The following is a 19,543-nucleotide window of genomic DNA, read 5'->3' as shown; positions in this document are numbered from 1 at the left end:
TTTTAGTCTATTTTACTGACTGTCGGTTCGTTGTTGTTGATTACTAACACGCATGTTTAACATCTCTTATAAAAAATATTTTGTAATCAAACTTGCCCTCAAAATTCCAAAACTTATTCTACTCTTAACTATGATTTTCTTAAAACACTTAGTGATAGTTGAAGGTTGTTGTTTTGTCGGAGTTGTATAAAATAAATGCATTGAACACAGTACACCTCAACAGTAAATAACTTGGTAGGGAGTGTACTGTCCGCCAAACTTGTAACTTTAATTTTCTTTATAGCGAATTTCAAAATGTATTATGCGATCCTTATTTTGATAAAGAAACAGTATAGTATATAGGAGCATAGAATTTTGTGGAAATAAGCATAAAGTAAAAGATTTACCCAATCTATCAAAAGCATCTTGCAATATATCTTCATATAGTAGATTTAAATTTTCTATTATCTGACATTAATCAATGTGATTTCAATAATTTCCACTTCTTATTTTCAGGTGTGTAGTTCAGTTTTTCTCAATTTCCTTTTAAATTGTTTAACATTTCAATTAAACCACAATTGTATTTACATATTCTATAATTTTACATTTAATGTACACATGGGTATAAAAAATCATTAATTTGCGTATTTAAGAAAAAAAAAGAAAATAATAAAACGTTTTCATATCATTCGTTCCACTGTCACTTTGCTATTTACTTTTCTTTTATAAAAATGAGTAAAACATGAGAATAATTTAAGAAATGGGGAAATAAAATTCTTAGACTTAACAGTTGTTTCATCCTTAGTTTTCGTAAATTGCCTTTTATTTGGATTTGTACATTCACAAATGTTTGTGTGTGAATTTTCTTTGTCATTTGAAAGGAAAATTCAGTTTTATTATTTTTAATTTTTATTACGTTCCCTTATTTTTCTTTCTGTTAATTCTGTGTTTGAAATCAAGTACTATGAAATTTAATACACTCATTACATTTAACTAGCTTTTTTCCTTTTTAAATATTTGTGTTAAATAAAAACCTTATTATTTCGAAATCATAATAACCTACCTATTGTGTCTGCGTATATAGTACGTTTATTATAACCATTACAGCTTCAAAGTGGTAAAAACATTTTGTATTTTCGTTTAAAATGTATTTTCGATTCACTTTTGCATTAAAAATTTTAATTTCTTATATTTATTTTCTTAAATTTTAGGAAGCGTTTCGAAACACAAAATTATATTGCAATTGCCTTGAAATTTTCTCGAAAGAATTATAATTTTTTTTAACTTTTATTCTTTATTTTTTATTTTTAAGCATTTTTAATAAGAATCGTAATAATAACTTTCAGTAATATTAGTTCCAGTTTCATCATGTACTCAAATAATAAAAAAATAAATATTGTCGCAAAAATTTAAGATATTTAACCCTCAATACGTTTTGTTTTATTAATGTACCTGATATGTGGTCGTCTTTAACACCATCAGAGAAATATTTTAATTTTTTATGAATAAAGTTTTTTACTATAGTGTTGTTTCTGTGATATTTCAAATATTTTTTTATTAAATAAAACTAAAATTAAACAATACTATTTTCTTCCAACTTCAGTTTTAATCATTTTGAAATTAAAAGTTAAATTTATAAAAAAAATTAGTAAAAGATAGCAAAAATTCAAATTATATAGCACATTATATACTGAGAAAGATTGCACAAAGTGAAATGAAAACAATAATTGCGTTTTCTTGTGAGTGATAGAAAAAAAAATTGCGGGTTCATTTTTACCACCGTATGACAGTTAAAGGTTGAGAATCTCTTTAAAATAAAAGTTAATTAGAAGATAAAATTTGCATTAAACTCGCAGTTTTTATTCTTAATCAAAGGTAATCAGATACAATATTCCCACTTTTACCTAATAAAGTTCCGACAATGGAATTATGAAATATAATTTACTGCAAGCACTACATGAAGCCTTATGATTTCTTCATAAATTTAAAACTGACGATTAATTGAAGAAATTTTAGAATAAATTAAAAATGTTCACTGCGAATTGCATAGAAAAAATTTAATGTAATATAGCTGGCTTTTTAAACACTGCCGGAGTGTTTTAATGAAATTATTCTAAATCTTAAATATCGAACATTTCTGGGTTATCCAATATTTGTACGACATCATAATTTGGAAAGCATTATTATAATTTCATTTGTATGTGTATACTGCTTAAATTTAATTCAGACTTATTTTATTACTTTTCCGATTTTTGCATTACAAAAATCTATATTATATTGTACGCGTATGCAAACAATTTCATTCATTTTTACACATATGTAAATGGTATGTATGCCTACATACTTAAGTATCTGTTAAAATAAAATTTTATATTCAAACAAATGTTTTCCCTGATTTCAGTTCAGTTTCAATTTTCATCATATTTTTCTTAAGCGCTATTTGTTTTGTCTTTCACAAATTCAAATACATATATGAAAAATTTCTTCAACATCACCAAATTCTTTTTTTTCCTATTGCGAATATACTATGGAATACTATACAGATTAGAATGTGCGATTATTATTTTAGGAATTCTCCTAATGATAGGAGCGTTTTGAAACACAAAATAATATTATAATTATTTTATTTTCCCATACGTGTATTTTAATCCTTTGCATTTGTTTTGAAGAAAAATTTTAATTTTTTTATTATCAATTGTACATATAGATACATAATTATGTACAAACATAAATACATATGTCTTCTTAGCACTTTTCCAAAAATTTTTTGAAAAAAAGTGCTTATTAGTTTCACTCTGTCCGTCCGTCCGTCCGCCCGTCCGTCTGTCCGTGTGTCCGTATGTCTGTTTACGAAACTTCTATGCCCTTAAAGATAGAAAGCTGAAATTTAATACGTACATAGGTCTGTACTAGAAACTTATTTCCGTAGAACAAAATTTTTACTGATCTCCCCACCTCTAAAAGTTATATCCCCCCCAAAACCCTAAAAATGGCCTTTTTTATCTATTTGTTGCAATGAAACCATAAGAATTTTTTAAATTTTGCAAACGAAGAAAGGCAGTGGCTTGCTTCCCCTAGCGCGGTATACTATAAATTGCATGCCATTAAAAAATATAATTATTTTTCTTTACTCACACAATTAACCCTTAAAATCGAGCATTATGTTAACCCCACTTTATATTAATTTTTGCTTTATTTCAAAGACTGCATAAATCGTTCATCCCAAATATATGCAATCCTAGACATAGTTGTGTATATGAATGAAAATAATTTTAGTTGTGTGACAGGCATACATAGAATGTATTTGAAAGCAGAATTTTCACTTGTTGAAGGAAAAAGTGCTACAATACAAACCGTTGGTTTAACACAACTTTATTAACCTTCCTTCTTATAGTTGTCTTTACTGTTTTGTTTGCTCTATTTCTTTAAATGGAAATAAAAACTCAAATTATACAAGTATAAATGAGTGAATTAGTGAATGACAAAAAAAATACATAATATAAGTATCTGTATCTATGAGTGGTGTCAAAGCAAAACGTTTTATGTCGACTTAAAAGTTGATATTTTTGATTTACGTTTTCAATGTCTAATTAAAAATTGGAAAGAATAAATAAAAACACTTAAAAAAAATTTAACTATCGTTTTGCAAAATTGTAATTGTTCAACTTAAGAAATTTTGCCTTGTGGTAGCAAAAATTCAAGCCGGTATGATTGTTTTATTTTTTGCAGTTGGAAACGCACTTTCATTATTTAGATCTTAATTGAACACATTACACACAAAAGCCTCGAAAATTTTCACACGCATGAGAAGCACTAGAAATTAAGCATTTTGCACATACGAGTACATACATTAACAAATTTTATAGAATAAAAGTTTTTCGTTTCACTGATGACAAAAGGAATCATGTCAATTTGGTAAGTAATTCTGACAGAAAACAATTTAAAAATTCGTATAATGCTATAATATGAGAATATTCTTGTATTCTTACGTTATTATAAGGTCTGACAAACTTTAATTCATAAATTTTTTACACCTTTTTTATAAGACACGCAATAGTTATGACATGTTTATGACTTAAATGTGCTAACTTAAATCTCATAGCTTTGATTCGAGTTCATTACATAAAGCGTTTATCAGAATTAATCATTTATTTCGATGAGCTAAAGTGCTAAAGCTGTTTTTTCACTCCTGAAGGATCTAGCTAATGATTCTTCTTATTGTGCAACAATCATGATAATACATGTATTATTATGATCCTTGAGATGTTTGTAAGAACGGAGTATCAAATTTATCATCATTTTCCAAAACGGGTGTAAAAATTTGCTTATACTGTTATCATTATATATAAAAAAACGTTTACGTTTATCTTGTATACAACGACAGTAATAATAATAACAATAATAATAATTATAATAAGTATTTAGTGTAATGTGAATAATTCTCAAAAGTTTTTGTAAAAATTAGAAAAATAAGTAAGAAATCCTTTTTACTAATTTTTATTGCCGTTTTGAAATAAGTAACTTTTTGATATTGTACAAGTTTTTACAAGAATTAAGAAATTTAAGTTTTATCGTAAATTAAAATGTTTAATTGCAAAATACGAGGAGTCTGTGTGTTATAATTCTTTTCAAAAGAATATAAACTTCACTTACAAAGGGAGGAGCATTTAGTGAAATAATGTTATACACTGAAAAAAAAAATCAATAAAACATCCAAATGCGTTTATAGCGTTGTTTCATAGTTTTAAAACTAAAATTGCAAGATTCGCGCGAAAAGTTTTATATTTCATTAGGCTGCAATATAATGTATAGCAAAACGATAATAGCAGTGTATGACAAGAAAAATCATATTGTTTACAAAAAAAAATCTAAAATTGTAATAATTCTAAAAGAAAATTTGAAATTAATAATCAAACTTTACTTTGAAATTAATAATGATTTTTTTATATTAAATTTTCACTTTTTAGCTAAAATAGCAATCTTATAGCGCAACTTGTGTCATTTATACCATGTTGAACATATACTTTCATAAGTTTTGGTGAAAAAATTTCGTTTGCAACATTGCAAATTTTGCCATAGTAAAATATCAGGCATTGTTGTGGTTGTATAGTAGAACACCAATTAATCATATTCTAACATTTACGAATATAAAATAGCAAATTCGGTTTAGAAAAAATGGCAGTTTTAGCTATGTTTTGTAGCAAAAGGTTCTATATTTCTCATTACCGGGTGAACAAATCTAAATTTTACATTAATATACAAATATTTATTAAAAATGTTTTTAAAAATTTCAAGTAATTTCAAGTTGATCATAACCGATTTCTGGGATATGACCAAGTAGCTTTTAAATACTTTTAACATTAACCGTAACGATTTTTATAATTTGAACTACTTTTGACAAAATAATGGCATTGTTACAATATTGGTTTGTGCAAAATTTTGGTTCTGCCATGTTAATAGACTGCAAGATAAATAAAAACAAAATTTGAAATTGGATTGAAGTTAGTACAAGAATTTACTGAATAGCAAACTTTTTTGTTAAAAATAATAACTTTATTAACACGTTTGTAGAAATTTTGCCTTATGTAATGTAAACTATTTCTAATATATAATAAAGTTGGGTCAAACCAATGGTTTGTATTGTAGCACTTTTCCCTTCAACAAGTGAAAATACTGCTTTTAAATACAGTCTATTTATACCTACCATACTATTAAAATTATTTTCATTCATATACGTAACTATTTCTAGGATTGCATAAATTTAGGATTAACGATTTATGCAGTCCTTGAAATAAAGTGAAACTTAATTTAAAGAGGGTAATTAACATAATGCTCGATTTTAATGGTTAATTGCATGAGTTAAAAAAAATAATTATATTTTTTAATGTCATGGAATATATCGTTAGCTTTTAGCGTTTACAGAAATTTGAAAAAGCTTGCGGTTTCGGAAATATAAGGCGTCAAAAATTAAAATTTTACAAATTTCAAGAGGCGATAACTCGAGAGGGGGTGGAGATGGAAAAAAATTTTCTTCTAGCAAAATGAACTACTTATTAATATCTAAAAGCTCCAAGTCTAAAAATTTCAAGCTTCTGCAGGCAGAGGTCTAGAAGAAAAACGACATCAAAAACTTGGAAAAAAAGGACTTTAGATAGCGGTAAATTTGAACGGCCATTTTGTTTTTTTAAAGTTTGACTATAGTGTGCCACGATTGGAGAAGCAAGCCGCTGCCTTTCTGCGTTTGCAAAATTTGAAAAATGCTTATGGTTTCACTGCAACAAATAGTTAAAAAATAGCATTTTTAGGGTTTTGGGGGGTTATAACTTTTAGAGGGGGGGAGATAGGTAAAAATTTTGTTCTCCGGAAAGTGTCTAATAAAAATCTATGTACATATTAAATTTCAGTTGTAGAAGGGTGTAGAAGTTTTGTAAACAAAAAAAGTGTCCACAGACGGACAGAGTGAAACCAATAAGCACTTTTTTTCAAAAAATTTTTGGAAAAGTGCTAAAAAACAAGTTCTGAGGTAGTTATTTTTTAAATTTTAATTGAAAATTACAAGTGGAATTTTGTAATGACCGAGGCTTTTATAACAAAAATTTATATTTCGAAATTTATAATCATCTATAAGTACACAAAATTTTGGTCGTAATTTACAAATGAAATATTTTTAGAAGTACAAATAGAAATTCATAATTGATCCGAATATAATATGTAGACACATAATAAAATTTCTCAACCTAATTATTGTTAAAAAAAACAGTGTTGCTGAAATTTTTTTCTGGTTTAGTTCATAGTATTAATCATATTTCAGATTACAATTTTAGTTGATTAGATTGAATTTAATTACTTAATTTAAAAGAATCTGAAATTGATTACTAAGCTAAATTTTATTCAAAAAGTATTTTAAATAAAATATGTTTTTTGTACAAAAACCAAATTTGCAGATATAATGATGAATTTTCTCCAAAGTTATAGGTGCAGCAGCATTTTTGTGTCATAACTTATGTTATTTGTAGGTGTCATGAACACCAGTTAATTATGAGGCAATATTTACCTGTAATAGTAAAACTATTACAGGTAATAGTAAAATAGTTTTACTATTACAGGTAAATATTGTAATAAAATAGCAAAACTTGTCCACAAAAGTAGTGAATTTCACTATCTTTTGAAACAGAATTTTGTATTCATATCACTTTGCAAATTTATACGAGTAATAGAATTTTGTGATATTGCATGGCGAATTCTGCCATGCAAAAAAAGTCAGCTTGCAAATTTTTTGTGCAAAGTTTGACATATTGTATAGAAGTATGTATTGATATTAATTTCATTTTTAAATTAAAAATGTATATTTAATAAAATTTAAATATAATTATTAAATTAAATAAAAGATATTAAACGTCTTCCGATTTTTTGTAAGTCATTTTACGTATACTCGTATATGTTATATGGATTTTAAACGAAAATTTTCAAAATTGAAAATTATTTAAAATATTGGAATATGTAAAAATTTATCTAGTTGATTCAATAAAAAATTACAAATTCTCCCCAAAAATTAACAGAACATATGAAAAAGAATTAGAATGTGTTGTAGTAGATTCAGAACTGAAAAGTATCAAGAGCTCAAGAAAAACAAGAACTTTATTTTTGAAAAAAATTAGAGAAAACTTATTGGAATTAGAGAAGTTATTTCATGAATATTTTTTAGTTTTAAACTTGAATAAATATTTTAATATATGTACATATGTGTAAAATATTTTAATTACTCATCGGCTATAATTTTTTTTTGACATTTAATAGGAGTTTACTAAGTTTAGTATTTTACCTAACCAATATAATGAAACTTAGACTTTACGAATTAGCGTTTGAAGAGGACTCCTATCATCGAAAATTATCTCCTATCATAAAAAATGTGAAATATATTAAGTTTAACAAACATATTTTGTTTTTCAATTTTTTCAGTTTTAAGCTTTAAAAAGAATGAAACAGCATCTGCATTTTCTTCATATTTCTATATTCCGTTGGTTTACCTTTATATCTAAGAGCCGAATATTTGAACATAAAATCGATTAAAAAAAGTTAAATTTAATCTAATTGATTTAATAAAAATTTATTATTTGTAAAATACCAGCAATTTAAATATTTTCATTTGTTTTTTTTTACCATTAACAATTTCTTAACAATTAAGAATTTAGATGCCATTGTTTATATACATCTGTGGAAAAATAATTTGGACATTCTTCAAAAATGTATGTACCAGATACAAACGCCAAATGATATGAAAAGAATTATTGATCAGCTTAAACGCACTTTAGCGAATTGGAAAAGTATTAATTTTTTACAAATAAAATTTTTTACATTTTTTAAATACACTAAATTTAAATTTTATAATTTTTTTTAAATATCTTAGTGTTTATTATTTAATGAAACATATTAAGCTTATTGGTTCGATATTGTTAATAATGTATGTATATTTATATAATTAGATAAAATAAAATATTTCAATGAATTTAACAAAGATTTAATGCCTACTTTTATTTTAAAATTTTATTTTTTCAGTGTACTTGGGGTATATTGCAAATTTCGGTGAAATTTTTAGTATACCCCAAATTATTTTTCGGATATTAATTGAAAGCATGTTTGGAAATTTTACTTTCCATTTCCAATCAACCTTCAATTTCAATTTCTATTGAAATTTAAAATTTAAAATATAAATAGGCGCTATTGCGACATTGCAAATATGAATAGGCGCTATTTAGCATGAGACATTGCAAAAATTGCAATTGTTTTTAATAATTTTCTTTAACATATATCAAAGAAGACAATATTAAATTTTCTTATTATAAAATTTAATTGTTTTAGAAAATAAGAATATATTAAACCTTATACGTCAATATTTCCAATATAATTTATAGTAGAGTTTGACATGAGATATTTCAGAATTTGAAAGGGCAATTGGAAAATTCCTTATATCACAAGAGAATTCAGCACATTCTCTATTTAGAATTTTAGTATTTAACACCACTATACCGATATGAGCTATTTTTTTTGCAAATAGCATGGCAAAAATATGGCTGCTACCGCAAATTTTTTTTCAGTGTACAATTTCGATTTAAACGAACTATTACGAACACATAAATATAATAAGTTTAAGGAAATTAATAAATTATTGTTTCGTCGTATTATACGAGTACTCTGCATCTTAGTAAAGGATATATTAATTTAAAAAAAAGTTCTAAATATTAATATATTTTAGTTAATATTTGCGATAGTTGTATATGTTTTTTAATTCCGAAAAATTTAAAAACAACAAATCCCAAACCTATTTTGGTATAAAAATTTTTATGAGAATGTAAAGCTGTTACCGAAAAGATTAATATCTTCAGGAATTTGATGATTAAGAAGGGTCTTTCAGCCAAAACTCAAAATTGCAAGTACTTCAATTTTGACTAGTAGAATTTGCATGTTCCTGTAATCGATACCCTAGCAGCATAAAATATATAAAATAGCAATTGTTCTTTAATTTCCTCCGTCTGTTCGTTCGGGTATCTTTTTGAAAGACTTCTACACCATTGAAGATAGACGCTGAAATTTCACATACATAAATAGATCTTTGCTAGAAACTTATTTTCTTAAAAGAAAATTTTTACTTCTCCTCTCTAAAAACGTTATATAGCCTAAAAGTCATGACAATACCATTTTTTGACCATACATTGCATCGAAACCACAAAAATGTTTTAGAATCTGCAAACAGTTGTCATTGACTTTTTCTACCGCGAAAAGGTTAATAAAGAATTACATTGACAAAATAGTCCTTGAAATTAACAGGTTATCAAAAATTCATTTTTTTTTAAAGTGTTAATATCGCTTTTCTTATAGACGGTAAGAGTTTAACGAAAATGTTATTAAAGATTAAGAAAAATGTTAGTAAACTTAGCGTTAGAGAACTTTTAGTTAATACACCAAGAAAAGTGTAATTTTAAGTCTTAGAGCAGGTTCACTTTATTCAATCCTTAAAAACGTACTTAAGGTAGGAAAGAGAACTCAAATATGATTTTTCAAGGAATTTCGTCAAAAAAATGTAAAATCAGAATCTAGTTCGTATGGGCTCTGATAATGGCAATAAATTTGTAAGTTCATGGTTTTAACACCTGGAATTTAAATATTAAATTTCAAGGAAAATTGTTATATTATAAGTTAGTCACGTGTAATCTTCTCAGATTTTTCATAATTAAAATTTTTGTATACGAGTACTTATATAACGGCAGATTTATGAGTTAGATTCGACATTATTTTAACGGAAATAAATAAACGGTTTTTAAAAGCTTCTAAGATTTAAGTTTAATTTAATGACAGTAATAAGTTCTAAAAAATATGAATAATGTATAACAGAATTATATTAGAGAGAATAACGTATAAGAAAAAAATAAATAGCAAAAAATTTGAAAGTTAAAATTCCTACTTACAAAACTATATTCGTGTATATGAATTTATATCAAAAAATTCTGCTTATTCTCAAAAATGAGGCTTGTTATCAATTCACTAAGTGATATTGACATTATTCGTAAAAGTTTCAGATTTCAGTACGAATCACATGTATGAATTGGTTTGTGACTCGATACTCAGAATATGTAAGCCCCAATATTATGATAATTTAAGAACCTCATCTAAGCCAAAAATATACTGTAGTTATCGAGATATTTTCTAATAAGGCGTATGTTCTTATACTTGTGTTGCCATTTCATAATTACACAAATGCAAACATTTTTTTCTTATTATTTATATTGATCAGATGTTTAAAAGTGATTCACATCATTTAAATGTGAAAAGTTTCAAGCATATCATTTAAAATGAAATATTTTTTAATATCTTGCCTACATATTTCTTAATTAAGTTCGGTTATTAACATTACACTGGCTACTTTTTTGTTTCTCCATACAAAATAATAAAACGAAAATAACAAAAAATTTGAATATACACTTAAAATGAAGGTTTACAATTAAGAGCCAATGACTTTCAAAATTTCTTCTGTTCCTTTTCAATCCTTTTTATAATAATGAAACTTTTCCCCAAAGAATATTTAAAAGTGGTTTTTTTTTCGTTTATTTTTTGTCTGTTTTTTTATGTTTCTGTAATGAAATAAAGACAAAAGTTAGTAAGTAACACTTAAGTTAAAAAGAATTTCTTTTAACACACCATCTGTTAAATAACTACCTTTGCTAAGTTAAATGTCTTCGTAACTAGATTATCAAATGTTAAACAAAAATTTTACCTTCTTTTTTTAGTACTTTCTCTTTAAAAAAAAGTTTAAAAAAGTAAAGCATCTATTATGATTTCAAAACTTTAAACTTTTGGTGACTTTAAAATACAACAAACGTTTAAAAAAATGAAATGAGTAGGTAGATAATGGCACATTATAAAGTAAAGGAGGAGAACAAAGCATCTTGGGCAACTAAAGTTTTTTTTTAAAGGCTCGTTTAACATTTTGTTCTCTTTTTCTGTTTTTGTTTGAAGTTTTTAATTTTATTATTACCTTTTTCTTGTTTTCTTGAATTTTCTATCTCTTAAGAACGTTTCATTATATAATTTCAGATCACACATACCACTTTCATATTTTAAATGAAAATTGCGGGTATATCTGTCGTACTCATTTTCCATTTTGTAAAAAATATAATTTGCGTAATTTTACCGTTTATTTTATTTCTTCTAGCCAACTTATGTATCTTTTTCATAAATTTAATATAGCAAAGCATGAACAGCAATTACAATACAATTGGTTACACAATTTTTGAAGAAATTCTTAGCCGTTTGGATTTTCTTATTCTTAAACGATGTCAGCATTGTTAAACAGGTATTTAAAACAAACTCATAGATTTTAGTTTTTGAACGATTTTTTCCTTCTTAATATAAATAGATCCAACTAGAGAAGAACAAAATATTATTGCAACAAAATATCTATACATACAATAGTTGAATTGAATAATTGATTGCGTAACATTTTATATATGAATACATATTTTTTTCGAAAAAATTTAATATCACGACTTTTAAAAGAGGATAATATTTAGAAAGGGGTCTTGAAGAAAGTGTCGTTCTAATCAAATTAAACGAAAAGTGACGATGATTTTATTGCGAAAAAATTTCAAAATGCATAATCAACGATTTTACTACGACTACTATGAATTTGACTATGATGTTAGTTCAAAAGACCTCAAGAAACCAATTTTTCACGCTAAATTTATAAAACAAGATACCTAGACTAAACATTGCTGTAAAATGTGTGCCCAAGTTACGTTGCTTTAGCGGGGAATTTTAAAAAATAGGCAAAATTTGAACGTTCTATTAAAAACAAGTAATAGCTTTCTTTATCAATAACAATTAAATTATTTTAAAATCAAAAACTTATTGGATTGTTTTAAATTTATTGTATTGCTTTAAATAGATTAGACATATTGTACAAATACATACACATGTACATTTGCATTTAGAAGATGTAAAATTAATACAATAACTTATAAATATAATGTACAGGATACGCTTTAAAATGAGTCAATTAAAATTAATACTACCTATGGGAGGCCGTAAAATAAAATATTTATTCTTTTTTCAAAAGAAAGTTGCACTGACATACTAATAATTTTTATAAGTAGAAAAGCCTTTAAAAAATTATAAAGTTTTCGATTATAATACTTTTTGCTAAATCGAAAACAGACGTCTTACATTGTTTCTGAAATTTCAAAGCAATGTTGTTGTTTATAAAGTAAAAATTGATTTTTAATATTAAATTTGTAATTTTAATATTAAATTTATAAAATTTAATAAAATTGTTTAATTTTTAAATTAATTTATTTCTGTCAGAATCTGCTAAAAAAAGTATGAGCTTCCTGAGAATATTTTTGCAATAAAACTAAAATTATGAAAACTAATTTTTTAAATTAATTTTTCAAGTCGATGAATAAAGCTATGTACATACATAATAATATGGGTTCGAATTTCAAATAAGGTAAAGAAACTACCAACCTGTCAGGCATTTCAAAAACTAATAAGCCCCAGGTAATTGTTGCTCTCAGCTTTAACATATAAATAATTAATTGTAGTTGTAAATAATTTATTTTCAACACAGTTTTATTTTTGTGTTGCTTCAAGTTAATATTTACTCACAGCAAACTTAATTATTCCGCGTGTTTTCTCTTTTTAATGCGGTCGGCATTGCATATACAAAGGGAGGTTATGCGGTGGCAACAAATTTTTAATGTCGAGTTTTCGATGGAAGCGCACTTCTCAATATATAGGAAAGCGTAAATAAACTATCTTTAGAGAGATGTCGGTGAATCGGTCAATTATTTGAATGTCAATCAAATTAATATTTAAATTCGGCATATTATTTTTAAATTTTTTCGAAAGATCAGAAATCGGAAACGAAACTGGGGGTCGATTTTACATTTTTTACCATATCTACCGATTGAATTGACTTTACAAGAGCCAATTGTACTAAGAGACAAATTTACACTTTTCTAGGTAAGTTATATAAAAGATTGCTAACTTCCTTAAAATTGAAAGGAAGTGTTCAAAAGATATTTTCATTATCTTCTGGGCGATACTCTTTGCGGTCGGTTATATGCTGATCACATCAGATTTTTATTTTACTAATCGCATTGCATATAATATAGAAGGTTTTATGATAGCAGTAATTTTCGAACGTAGCGGGTAACCCTAAATAAACTATTTCCGGAAATTAGTCTGTCTGTGTGCCTGTCTATCTGTTCGTCTCTCCGCTTGTATGTCTGTGAGCTTCTGTACTATCAGATGACCGATTGATTAACTTTTTGGATATTTCAAGTTTCGGAACAAGGCCTTTGTTACAAACCAATTTATTCTTTTTGATTATTTCTGAGAAAATATCAACAAATTTTCCTGAAATTTTGTACTTGTATAAGTTTTCTCTGACAACACGACAATGAAACATATTTTTGATTAAACGATATTTCCATAATGTTATGCAACATTCTAAGAATGGGTTATGTGTTGACCACATCATTTCCTTTTTAAATACAAATATAATTCGTTTGAAATGAATGTTCTTTTCATTCTTCTAATATAAGAGTTTCTATTGATAATATTAAGAGCACCGATCCTTTTAACAAAAATCTTAATTATTACGCATTTAGTATACGGTCATTGTTTCCTTTTAAAATATTTAATAGAATTAACAACTAAAAAAAAGAGCAAAAAAAAAGTAACCTTGAATTCCTTTCTTTCACTCTCAATTTTTTTTGTTCCCCTTTTTCTTTGAAAAGTTTTCTTACAAAAAAAATTTAGGACTTTAACAAAAGTTTCTCAGTTTTTATATTGTATTTTTTTTATACAATATAATAATTATGTAGATATGTACATACATATGTATATATAAAAATAAACTTGATACCTTTCTCGATGATGATCGCTCCAATTATTTCTTTCTACTAAAGTAATGTTGGCTGTATAAATGGAACAAAAATTTTAAATTATTTTTCAATATAATTTTCAAATGTATAAGTACAATATGCATATACATATATTTGTATGTTGTACATATTATTTTAAAGAATTTATACTTACGATTTACCCTATGTACGCTTGTAGTTGTATTGTTGTTATTTACATTAAAGCAAAAGTATTATAAATGGAAGGATAGTGTAATTTTTAAAGTGTGAAATATAAAAGACGAATACTTCCGCTTGTGAAAACACAAGAAATTTTTCTAAAAATTATTTCTTTTTTAAAATATTGAAAAGAGCAAAATGATTTTATGTTATTATTTTCTCCTTGTTTATGAAAGCACTCTTAAGACCCAAGCATTAAAAACTGGAATTTTTTCGGGGAACAAAAATAAAAATGTTTTCTTTTACGAACAAAATAATTCAAAAAAAATAGCCGGAGAAAAATATTAAAAGAAGTGAATTTAATTTTACATTTAAAATTGAAATTAATTTAAAAACAAAAATTTTAACATCCCTATTACTTTGGTATATAGAAGTATTCGTATAGATACATACAAGTAAAAAAACATAAACGGTAAATAGAGACTTTTTATTGTTGCTGGTGTTTACAACGAACGGGTGTGTGCGGAGTGGTGGAATGGATTTAACCTTTAACTTTTTTTTTGTCTTATTTTTGTAACCATTTTTATTATTTTATTTTTAGTTTATTTTAGATTTTAATTTTCAGTTTTCAATTAAAAAAAATTTAATTAACTTCCCCAGAAGTGAAAATTTTGACTGTAAAATGTTGAAAAGTTATTTATTAGAAGTTAATATTTTTGGTGTTGGTTGTTTTTCAACTGTGTATAGAAAATATGAACGAAAACTTTAAAAATACCAAAAAGTTAAAGTTTAAATAAATTGTAATTTAAACGGTCTTGATGTTAATTTCTCGATCACTTCACAATATTTAACAAAATATTTCTTTGGTACTAGGAATTGTAATTTCGTATTTTTTTATATTTCAAAAAAGAAGAATATTCCAAAAAGGCGTTGCAAACATGTGATTGAAAAAAAAACTACTCTAGAAGATTGTCGATCGGTTAAAAAAAAATCTGATGTGGTCAGCACATAACCGACCGCATTGTATATTGTCTAGTTAAGTGAAAGTGTTACAGAATATTATAAAAATTTCTATTAAATACTTCTTTCCAATTTTTAGGACATTAGTAAGCTTATAGTTAACATACCTAAAAAAATGTAAATTTGGCTCTTAGTAGAGTTTCGCTTTGTGCTACCCGAATTCCCTGAAATGCTCACCAGTTAGTTTCGGTAACAACCAGAACTCAAACATCAAATTTCAAGAAATTCCATCAATTCGTTCCGTAGATATGGTGAAAAATGTAAAATCGGCCCGCAGATTAGTTTTCGTGCCCTGATCTTTCCAAAAAATTTACATGTTCATTGCTTTAATACGAGGAATTCAAATATTAAATTTCAATGAAATCGGTCAATTATTTCTCTTTATATACACAAAAATGTATATTTGGCCCGTAGTAAACGTCTAGTTGCCGATGCCTGATTTCTTCCAAAACATAGGAATTTTCGCGGACGGTCGAGCTGAGCTTATATATTAAATTTCAAGTAAATTGGTTAAATATTTTCTTCAAAATGTTCAAAAATGTAAAACAGGCCCGCTAAAAAGTGCAGTTCCCGATTCCTGATATATACCAAAAGTTGATCAATCCGTGCCATGGTGGAAATAAACTTACATATAAAATTTCATCAAAATCGGTTCAGCCGAACTTGAGATACACGCGTACACACACAGACTGACAGACCGACAGGTTGCTAAAAATAGTTTATTTACACTTCCCTACTATGGAGAAGTACGTACCCACCGAAAACTCGATATGCAAAATTTGTTGCCATCACATAACCTACCTATTGTTTACACAATACGGTCGGTAAAAATATTTAACAAGATAAGTGATCATTTTGATACTGAAAATCATAATTTCAGCCGTTTCTTAAATGGTGTTTATTTCTTGTTCGCTAAGTTTAGATCAAATACATGCCCATGAAAATTTTTACCTGAGTTTGTCAATTTTTTTCCAGTAATTGAACCTTAACAAAATTACCACCTTATGAGCAATATTTGAAATTAAGAGCAATACTCGTATTTGAATAAATATGTATCTCTTAGAAAGTATAATTCTGACGGAAATTCTTAAAAGGCTGAAAGTTACAATATGATTGCTGCCAAACTCAAATCTAATTTAATCTAAACAACTATTCATTTTTTTCAACACATTGAGAAATTTACAATAATTACATATTTCGAAATTTTCAAATTCAGTATAGAAATAAAGTCGTTAATTGCTTTTAGAAGTTTTAATTAAATAATATAGTATGTACCTATATTATACACATACATATATGTGCGCAGATATTATACTATTGTGTAGTTTTTTGGTATATGCAAGTAGAAAGTTTGGAAAATTTTGATTTGTAATTCGTGTGGGAAAGTTTGCATACATTTAAGTTTAATTTGTTATCCAACTAAAATAGGTTACTATTTTTTTTTTCTTTGTTGCTTCAGTTTCAGAAGTTATTTGCAATACTCAGTCAAAATTTATAAACAGCACTGAAAACTTTAATGTAACGGAGGTTAAAGTTAAACGTTTTAACAAAAGGGTGAATTTTTTTCTAAATTAATTTTAAATAAAGCGATAAGAAACCCCAGAATAAATAAAGGCTAAAAAACTGTGAATATTTTCTTCAAAATGATCAAAAATGTAAAACAGACCCGTTAAAAGGTCTAGTTTCCGAGGCCTGATATATCCCAAAAGTTGAAAACATAGTCGAAATATATATACATATAAAATTTCAGGAGCATTTGAGATACACGCGTGCACACACAGACCGACAGGTTGCTAAAAATAGTTTATTTACACTGCCCTATAGAGAACTGCGTTCCCACCGAAAACTTGACACCCCAAATTTATTGCCATCACATAATCTACATTGTATTCATAATGCGGTCGGAAAAAAGTAATGTGTTAAAAAAAGAAATTATTGAAAATATCATTAATTTAGAAAGCTGAAATGAAATCTAGTTGTAACAAAAAGTTTTTTTAAAGAATGGATTTGAATTGTTTCTAACGTTTTGCAAGTAACAAGCATGTGTTGAATTAATCCGAAGTTAATGTGTATAAAATTAAATTAGGGTAAATAAGGTTTAGAGAAGGATCGTGTCTGACTTTAATGTGGTTATAAATGAGGGCTAAAATTTATTGTGATGCAGCCAATGGTTTTTTAGAGTAGAAAAATATTCGTTTAAATGAGATTGATTCAAACCAATGGTTTGTAAAGAAGCACTTTTAGCTTGAATAGTTAAGTTAAGTCTTCATTAATTATTATAATAGAGAAAGAATTACTGTCAAATTAATTTAGGGTAAATAAAATTACGTTATTAAAACTGCTTACTACATTTTTGTTGTAACACTGTATTAGCGATTTTACAAGTATCCAACTTGTTATTTCTATAGTATTTTTTTTATTGAAAATATTGCTATAGATGGCAAAATATAAGTTGTGAAAATTGAATATCTGTCTAGACTGAATATGAGATTTGGCATTCAATTCTAGTTTGTATCTATTTTATCTTTGATATTAAAAAAATATGTGTGATTTCTCATCAGTATTTCTGTCAGTCGTGATTTTATCATTGAAAATTAAGAACAATGTAGTGTACCTAAATTTCAAAATTTTATAAAAAAGTATACAAAATTTTTTAGCTACATCTACGTTGGTGCTACTGAATACGAAAACTACTATCGCAATACTTTTGTAAAACGTTACCAAAAACTGTACATTGTAGAAATGTCAATTTATGCTATAATGAAGATAGTCTTACTGTCATTCACATAATGAGATATATCAAATATTTGCATACATTAGGATGAGCAAATGAAAAAAATTCAAAGAAGCGGTAAGATAATTGTGGAGGTAGACGCTTAAGTAGTGAGTTAAAAAAACTAATAATATGTGATAGTACCGCCCAGAATAAAAATCATATAAAAAATTTGAAAAAAAGGATTTCAGATAAAGGCTAATTTCAACGATCACTTTGTCAGTTTAATGCTTGTCTATACTAGATCACGGATTGACGGACGGACGTATAGAGTTAAACTAATAAACACTTTTTTTTCAATTTTTTTTTGGAAAAGTGCTAAAAATTTGAATCAGTATTTGCTTAAAAGTAATGTTGTGTATATGAAGTTTTCTTAGTGCAGCAATAACTAAATATGCAGAAAGGTCAACATAAAATTTAGATTATAGTTATTTACCTCTTTTGAAGTTATTTTTTGTTTTTAAAATGATCTGAAATTTTCGCTCGAAGACTCGAATTTTAAACTTCTATCTAAAAGTAATAATAATTTTTTCTATTCAATTCATTTGAGTTTTCCTGATCTCGTTTTAATAGCAACTAACATCACATAAGTATTTAAAACTAATTAAGTAAAATTTTTCATGCTTTAAATAAATAAAATATATGAAAAAGATGAAGGAAAAAAAAATATATCTCTCGTGTTGTTTAGTTCACAGACAAAAGTCATACTTTTTTATTCTCTGGAAAAAAAACAATAAAAATTATTATTTACTATCAATTTACTACACGAATTATGTTTAGACTTGCCTGTAAATTTCTTATCGCGTAAAACTTAGCAGAGTTTTATGTCATACGCAATATTGCACTTTGGTTTTATACTGAAATGCAATACTTTCAAATCCAATTCTTCGCGCTTAAATAACTTTTTGAATTATTCACAAGTTATTCGAGAAATTATTCTATTTTAGGGTTTGTAACATTTCCAATGGAATTAAAGGTTTTATTTATAAACTTATGTTTCAAAATAATATAAGTGATTCTATTTCATGTTTATAATATTTCCTTTTGCATCTTTGTGCCCACTTTAAAGCCAAAAAACTTTTGCCGTACGATTTTCGAATACTAGCGCCTTGATTATTATTATGGTGTACTAAGAAGCATATTTAACATACATCGTTGCCTTTCTAACAAAAAAAACTCTAATGACATTATA

General features: G+C 26.2%; 1 protein-coding gene across 1 annotated transcript in view; it reads right to left on the bottom strand.

The window, feature by feature from the left end:
• Positions 1–4,228: 4,228 nt before the first annotated feature.
• LOC129615115 (uncharacterized) overlaps positions 4,229–19,543 on the bottom strand; it is a 66,129-nt gene continuing 50,814 nt past the window's right edge. The window contains exon 2 of the mRNA XM_055530191.1: positions 4,229–4,309. Within this exon, the coding sequence (XP_055386166.1) occupies positions 4,229–4,309 (81 nt within the window). The remainder of the gene's footprint in view (positions 4,310–19,543) is intronic.

The sequence above is a fragment of the Condylostylus longicornis genome, unplaced genomic scaffold (genome assembly GCF_029603195.1).
Source record: "Condylostylus longicornis isolate FDR11 unplaced genomic scaffold, ASM2960319v2 ptg000135l, whole genome shotgun sequence".
Lineage (NCBI taxonomy): Eukaryota > Metazoa > Arthropoda > Insecta > Diptera > Dolichopodidae > Condylostylus > Condylostylus longicornis.
This window is presented reverse-complemented; position numbering and strand designations above follow the sequence as displayed.